At 32.2% G+C, this 8208-nt stretch overlaps 1 protein-coding gene across 2 annotated transcripts; it reads left to right on the top strand.

The window, feature by feature from the left end:
• Positions 1 to 439: 439 nt before the first annotated feature.
• LOC107867637 (putative glucuronosyltransferase PGSIP8) lies at positions 440 to 8208 on the top strand. Of its 2 annotated transcripts, none has more exons than XM_016713973.2 (5): positions 440 to 1082; positions 6259 to 6517; positions 6675 to 6876; positions 6987 to 7134; positions 7439 to 8208. In XM_016713973.2, the coding sequence occupies exons 1-5, from the start codon at positions 820 to 822 to the stop codon at positions 7980 to 7982; spliced, it is 1416 nt and encodes a 471-aa protein (XP_016569459.1). In that variant the 5' UTR covers positions 440 to 819; the 3' UTR covers positions 7983 to 8208. The 2 variants fall into 2 exon arrangements, with proteins under 2 accessions (XP_016569459.1, XP_016569465.1); XM_016713979.2 differs by lacking the exon at positions 440 to 1082 and adding an exon at positions 1117 to 2457.

The raw sequence follows: 8208 nt of genomic DNA, 5'->3' as shown, positions 1-8208 counted from the left end.
TTGAAATATATACATGTATACTCAAAATATATACATGGATAATTTTCTCAATGCTTTTAATTTTAACTTTTCATATGACATGTCTAATATTTTCTCCGTCCTATTTTATATGTTGCAATTTGACTAGATATGGAGTTTAAAAAAAAGAAAAGACTTGGTAAAGTTTACCAAATTATCCTTTATCAAAAAATGTGTCAATATATTTTTTTAATTAAGTGGGACCAATAAGGATAAAAGAATAATTGTATCTTTAAAAAGTTGCCTAATAAAAAAAGACGACACTTATTTTGAAATGAATTAAAAAAATGGTGACACATAATTTAGAACGGAGAGAGTATCATATAATATAATTAGGAGCACTTTGTACTTTAATTTAAAAATTTATTTTTCTAAAATTGGTATCCAGGTCATTTCATCTTCTATATATATATATAGTCCACTTTCCTTCAATACTCTCTGCATAAACCCTCGAATCTCTTTCTCCCTTTTCCGAATAAACACCATAAGATATACAGATATAAACACCCAAAGGTGGAATCTTGATTTTCCGGCAGCTGAGTTTGATAGGAAATTTGCTCTGTTAACGCTGATTAATTTAGCAATTTTTGCCGGTGAACTTTTTAACACCCTTTAAAGGATTCAGAACCAATGCCTTATAAATGAGATTTATTTAACGAAGATTTCTTAGCTTTTTTTGAGTTTCTTCAAGTTTTTTGCCAGACTAAAAAAACCTCGAGGTTGTGAGTTCAAAGTCATCATCAAGGAGGAAAAAAGATGGGTTAAAAAAAGAAAGAAAAGACCCAAAAAGTAAAAATAAAAATGGGGAAGATGATGATAAAATGGAGTTTTTCGATTTTGATTATAATTTTAACTACGGTGGTTGCCGGAGCTCCGGCGATGGTAAAGGGAAAAGGGGTGCATGAAAATGCTTATGCTACTATGATGTATATGGGAACACCAAGAGATTATGAGTTTTACATAGCGACACGTGTCATGCTACGATCACTTTCCAAGCTTGGCGTTAAGGCTGATCTCGTTGTTATTGCTTCTCTTGATGTTCCTCTTCATTGGGTCCAAACTCTGTACGTCTCTATTTCTCTATTCTTATAGTTACTCGTCGTTTTAATTTTTTATCAAGATATTTTTTTAATCATGTAGTTTAAAACATGTGTGAAGATTGAAGTTAAAAGGGTTGTCAAGAAAAAAGAATAGAGTCCGTTCTTTTAAAAGAAAAAAAAAAAACTAAAAAAGAAAGTAAGAGAAATGAATCGAAATGAAAGAGTACGGTATTAAAATGCATAAATTTTAAATAAATATTTCGAAAAGTATTTGTCAAAAATTTTACTAACTAGCCAATTCATAACAAATTCCATAAGAAATTCACATAAAATAAATTGCGAGATCAAATCTATGCATATTAAAAATTTGTATAGCAGGTAAATGTAGAGGAACGAACTCATAATTTATGTATAATATGGCGAGATCAAATCATATGCATATTTAAAATTTGTATAGCGGGTCAATGTAGAGGGACGAACTCATTATCTATCGATTTTAATATTTTAAAATTATACTAGTCATTGGGAAATTAAAAAAAAAGTTTAAATCTAAGGTTCTTAGGTGTTGGCTGGTACAACATAGTACTAGGACAAAATTTACTGATTTAAAGAAAAGTTTTAAGTCTAAAAGGTTCTTAGGTGTTGGCCGGTACAACATTGTACTAGACAAATTTTACTGATTTAATAATGCTCTTTGAATTTTATTATTTTACGTTTTTTTTTTTTTTTTTTTTTTAAGTTTGTGTTTTTTAAACATTAATTTGACAGATGGATAGTGAGCTTGCTTAAACCCTCGAATCTCCTTCCCCTTTTCCGAAAAAACACCAAAAGAGATAACGATATAAACACCCAAAGGTGGAATCTTGATTTTCCGGCAGCTGAGTTTGCTAAGAAATTTGTTCTGTTAACGCTGATTAATTAGCAATTTTAGCCGGAATCTTCATTTTCCGGTGAACTTTTTAACACCCTTTAAAGGAACCAGAACCAATGCCTTATAAATGAGATTTATTTAACTAAGATTTCTTAGCTTTTTTTGAGTTTCTTCAAGTTTTTTCCCAGACTCAAAAAACCTCGAGGTTGGGAAAAAAGGCGGATTAAAAAGAAGAAATAAAAGACCCAAAAAGTAAAAATAAAAATGGGGAAGATGATGATAAAATGGAGTTTTTCGATTTTGATTTTAATTTTAACGACGGTGGTCGCCGGAGCTCCGGCGATGGTAAAGGGAAAAGGGGTGCATGAAAATGCTTATGCTACTATGATGTATATGGGAACACCAAGAGATTATGAGTTTTACATAGCGACACGTGTCATGCTACGAACACTTTCCAAGTTTGGCGTTAAGGCTGATCTCGTCGTTATTGCTTCTCTTGATGTTTCCTCTTCATTGGGTCCAAACTCTGTAAGTCTCAATTTTTCTATTCTTACATTTATTCGTAGTTTTAATCTGTTTATTAGATTTTAATTATCGCTAAGTTCAGAAGATGTTTGAATGTTAGAATGTATCCAAAAACCCATTTTTTCATCATTTAGTTTTAAATATGCGCAAAAAATTAAAAGTTAATAGGGTTGTCAAAAATAGAAAGAGTATTTTTTCTAAAGAAAAAGAACTAAAAAAGTAAGAGAAATAAATCAAAACAGAAAGAGTACGTAACTAAAACGCGTGAATTTTAATTAAACACACATTATGAAAGTATTGGTAAAAATTTTTCTAACGAACTAATTTTTAACGAATTTCATGAGAGATTCACGTAAAATAAAGGTAAAAGCAGAATGTATAATATAGCGAGATCAAATAATATGCATATAAAAATTTATATAGTGGGTAAATGTAGATTATCTATCTTTTAATTTTTTGAATTATATTAGTCATTGGGAAATTAAAGAAAAGTTTAAATCTAAGGTTCTCAGGTGTTGGCCGGTACGACATCGTACTAGACAAATTTTACTGATTTAAATAATGCTCTTTGTATTTTATTATTTTACGTTTTTTTTTTTTAAAGTTTATGTGTTTTTAAGCATTAATTTGACAGATGGATAGTGAGCTTGCAAATGGAGGTGCTATGAAGGCCCTACATAAGAATATATTTTAAAGACTCTTTTATACTATTAAAATAGAAATTTCCAAACATTTGTCAAACGGCAGTGGAAGTTTAATGACACTAACAAGATTACGAGAAACATACATTGTTGGAATGGGTCAATTCTTGTTTCATCTTATTGTTTTTGCTAATAAATTGCATTTAAAATACTTGAACTGAGGGGGAAGCATATTAATTAGGGCAGTCACGTAGCTAGAATTATCAAAGGGGTTCAATCATGTAACTATAAATAATAATGTGGGATATAAATGAACTTCTTCGATCCTAATTATCAAATTTATTATTAGGTTGATATAGTTATAATGAACTTTATAAAATAACTTCTGCTTAAGTCATAAGTCATCGTGCTGTGTTAACTGACACCACATTCAAAGATAACCATTGAACACAAAGTATAAGTGAGAAATTAGGTCAAGTTGTCCTGCCCTTTCGAGTGGTAAGAGTGTAACGCATGTGGTGTGAGTTAGGTTCACGTTATTATTCACAATACAAGTTCAAATTCACAAAAACTTTGAAATTCAAGAAGGTAGAGCGGTGAGTAAACAGTTCGATGAGTTTTGAGTAATGCGTATAAGCGGAGTTACAATTTCACCTAATGAGTTATGCAGAATCAATCGTTTTGGCTTAAACTTTGTATTTATATTTTAAAAAATTCATTTGATACGTATAAATTTAGTGAGTTGTCAAAGGATCAAGCGTATCGGCTCTTTAGTGTCTCTATCACCATAGATCAATTTTCACAATGAGAGGTTGAAACTAATTAAAAATGAGCGGAAATCTTAAAAAGAATTCAACAATGATGATACTTTTATAACGGATTAATTCAATGAATTAGAACGAATCAACTGATTGATGGTGTATATCTTTTAGACTATAGTAAATGACTACTCTTAAATCATAATTCTAATTATACAGACTACCACTATTTTTGGTTTTGGATCTTTCAAATCACTTATGCGGCTTTCTTGATTGCCTCTACGTCGGGCAAATTTGATTAATTAATATGTGTATTCACGATAATCTCATTTCTTTCAACGGAGAGGAGGTACACCTTTTTCTATTACAAGCTGATTATCATTACATAGGTGACAAGTAAAAATACAGTGATGTACACAGCTAAGACATTTTGAAAGAGTTTTGTCAACATATTAAAGAAGTTTGGTCTAATATATTTACTTTGTCTAAAGAATGTAGAAAGAGGTTCACTAACTTTTGATTTTCAAAGACATAATTTTCATAAGAAAGGACTTTGGTGGTGTCAATTTCTTTGTGAAATATGGCAAACTTTCTTTGGTTTGGCACAGGAACGTGCATGAGTTGTTTTTTTCTTGAAGGTGCTCCTTCTTTTCCTTTGTTCTTTTCACAGCATTTTTGGTGACCACTTCTTTAATGCAAAGTCCCTTTTATGATCTTATTCTTGTTTTATATAATCGAGAAATCTTTGATGGTCAGTAAAAGTTGAAAAATAATGAATCCGATATATTTTTGGTATAATAGAATAAAACTTGAGAGGGATCGGATAAGAATGAAAATCGATGATCTAACTTTATCCATAATAATAGCTGAATTGTTATTGGTCCAACTTCTATACCAACAAGTTAAGTGACTATATATAAAGTTACATAAAAATTTATTTAAATAATTGAAAAATAAGACTGACAATCTGTTACGAAAACATAATATCCTCTAGTATTTTAGAGGGATAAGGATGATTTCATTTCATGGACATTAGACAAAGGATAATCCTTTTTGATTTGATTGTTAATGGTTTATATCTAAGATGATTAATTGTGCTGCATACTTTATGATATAATTGCTTATTGACCCTAATTTGGTTTAAGGTAGATTTGCTCATTTGCATGTGTCACCTTTCCACTTTGTGTGTTTCTTATATGTTTTTTAACTTGGATAATATTGCCTTTGCTAATTCTTTAAGACATGATTGTTCAAGTGTCCTAACTTAGTGGGGACCAAAAAATGGTTTTATTACTTTAGAATTGGATATTCCTCTTCTTACATGCTCCAAGGTTCAAACAAAATTATTTAAAATTGGACAGTCCTATCATTTAGCTGTAATATTTAATTCCCCTACCAATGACGGTTTTCCTGAAATACTAATTATTCTTGCATCTTTAATCAAAATTCTTGAATTCGAGTTGAAGTTGTCTTTATAAGAGCGTTTTACCTTCCAATATGAAATTTTCTAGTGTGAACTCAAATTTAGTGAGACTCCAACGCGAGTTTGGCCAAAGTTTCAAAATTTACTAATTTAAAAGGTATTTTTCCAGAGAAGTACTTTTGAAGAGTAATGATTTGTTTGATTAATCAAATTTTAAAAATAATTTTGCAATATTAGAGTAACAATTTGTGTTTGACAAATTAATTTTAAAAATATTATTGTAATAACATAGCAACAAATTATGTTGGACCAAAGTTCCAACCATGCTTATATACAAAAATTATTTATACTTAAGTCTTTTTCCATTGATGTATATTGTATAACCAAAGACATGCATATTCTAAGTGCCGAAAATATTATCCACCGGCCAATAGCACAAAGAAAAAGTATACTAATATATATATTTTTTTGATAATGCAAGGTGATAGTTTTGGAGATAAAAAACAAGAACTATGTGTCTATGTACACCTAAGTTCTAATAAGATGGATATTTCTATAGTTTTTGCCATCCGATTTAGAAAATGACAGAACAGTTCAGTTTGAAGCTATCACCAATTAATTAGTTAAAAATACACGTATGCTAGAAAAGCGTCAAATATTTACATTATATACAAGGTCAAAATTAGTTTTTATGTATAATATAGTACTAGATGTTGAACCCCTTTGACTTCCTTCGTATGTTTACTTATTTATATTTTGAAGCCTCTTAGTGAAACTCTTGGTTCCGGCACTGCATGTTACAGCTCTAGAAATCTTTTCACAACAATCTTGCTTTAATGAAATGTCTGTTTTCTGTACTATATTTCAATCATGTTTATACTATTTTTTCAGCTTGAATCACAATAACCATAAAGTAATGTGAATCTTCGTTGGAGAAATTATTCGCATGTGGATAATGATACTTATGTTATTGGATGTGCAGAGAGCAGGAAGACGGTGCAAAGGTGGTGAGAGTTGAAAATCTGAACAATCCTTACAAAGGGCAATCGAATTTTAATTGGAGATTCAAGTTAACGCTGAACAAACTTTACGCGTGGAGCCTAACAGACTATGAAAGGGTTGTCATGCTTGATTCCGACAACCTTTTCCTCCAGAAAACAGATGAATTGTTCCAATGTGGTCAATTTTGTGCAGTCTTCATCAACCCCTGCATATTCCATACCGGTCTGTTTGTATTGCAGGTAACAAGTTTTCTCCTCGAATGAAATTTGTGGTCTTGTTTGTAGTTTCTGAGAATAAATGTATGAATCTTATGTTTGAACAAGTACCTATTTGACTAATGTTTAATGTGAAGTTTAAGGTGAATTATGCAAGTTACTTATATATGTTGAATTGCAGCCATCAGAAATTGTATTCAAGGACATGCTTCATCAGTTGAAGGTTGGAATGGACAATCCAGATGGCGCAGACCAAGGTTTTATAGGAAGATACTTCCCGGATTTACTTGATCAGCCGATGTTTCATCCTTCTCTTAACGGTACTAAGCTCCAGGGAAATTATCGACTGCCTCTAGGTTACCAAATGGATGCCTCTTATTATTGTAAGTTTGAGATCGCGTGTTTTCTGTGGACAATATTTGTGATTTCTCACAATGCACATTTCTGAAGCAGAGAAAATTATAGTACTGATTTGTTTCTTTTAATTGCGTAGATCTCAGACTCCACTGGTCGGTACCCTGTGGACCTAATAGTGTCATTACTTTCCCCGGTGCACCATGGTTAAAGCCTTGGTATTGGTGGTCGTGGCCTGTCCTACCTTTGGGCATCCAGTGGCATGAACAACGTCGTCAAACTCTTGGGTAAGACTAAAATCCTTTCTTTTAATAGCTCTGTACTATAAACAACTATGAATTCTGACCTGTTGGGGATATATCAATCCTCACTGTCCATATCGTTCCATTTAAGCTCTATCTGGACTATACATCAAACATTTTTGCTATATTGACCATTGTACGCTTTAGCATAATATTAAGCAATGTCCTGTTTTTCCCTCGAATCCTTGCTGTTATTGCTGTCATCACCTGAAAATACCCTTTTTAGTGAACGTTCCGAGTGCTTGCTGAAGTGCATTCATCAAATTTTAATCTGTTTTGCATTTTGCAGGTACAATGCAGAGATTCCACTAGTGATGATCCAAACTGTACTCTACCTTGGAATAATTATAATGACACGCGTAGCACGTCCTAGTTTATCTAAGTTGTGCTATAGACGTGAAGACACCAAGAGCATCTTCTTGATACGAACTGGCCTGAAGCTGATCGCGATATGGTCCATTCTTGCAGCTTACATACTTCCATTCTTCTTGATACCTCGCACGGTTCATCCACTAATCGGTTGGGGTCTCTACTTATTAGGCTCTTTCGCACTATCATGTATAGCACTGAATGCATTCTTGTTACCAATGCTGCCTGTTCTCGTGCCTTGGCTAGGAATTCTTGGTGCCCTTTTAGTCATGGCTTATCCTTGGTATTCTGATGGTGTTGTAAGAGCACTTACTGTATTTGCATACGCGTTTTGCGCGTCCCCCGTGGCATGGACAGCATTAGTGAAAATAATGTCTTGTCTTCATGTTTCAATTGAGAGGGAAGGGTTCTTGCCTAGGTTGAGTGAATCTGCTGTACCTGCTGGTTTCAACAAGTTGTATTGAATTGGAAATCTGAAAGTTGGAACATATATTTTTTTTTCAAAAAAAAAAAAAGAAAAAAAGAAGGGGATTTTTGCTTAGAGTCTTTGCTCTTATACAAGCCAAAGGATTTTTTTGTTATGTTACAAATTCTGGTATGAACTACACAATGTAAAAATTAGATGAACTTGGGTGTGTTGTACTTGGAAGTTGAATATTTTTTTATTTTGGTTTCGTTCCCGGTTTCTAA

The sequence above is a fragment of the Capsicum annuum genome, chromosome 1 (genome assembly GCF_002878395.1).
Source record: "Capsicum annuum cultivar UCD-10X-F1 chromosome 1, UCD10Xv1.1, whole genome shotgun sequence".
Lineage (NCBI taxonomy): Eukaryota > Viridiplantae > Streptophyta > Magnoliopsida > Solanales > Solanaceae > Capsicum > Capsicum annuum.
The sequence above is the reverse complement of the archived record's forward strand: the minus strand, read 5'-3'. Positions and strand labels throughout refer to the sequence as shown.

Bases quoted from the DNA above. Each gene is read 5' to 3' on its own strand.
- LOC107867637 (XM_016713973.2), top strand. From the start codon at position 820: ATGGGGAAGATGATGATAAAATGGAGTTTTTCGATTTTGATTATAATT. The intron at 1,083-6,258 runs GTACGTCTCTAT...TTGGATGTGCAG, and splicing joins CTTCATTGGGTCCAAACTCT to AGAGCAGGAAGACGGTGCAA. The intron at 6,877-6,986 runs GTAAGTTTGAGA...TTAATTGCGTAG, and splicing joins AATGGATGCCTCTTATTATT to ATCTCAGACTCCACTGGTCG.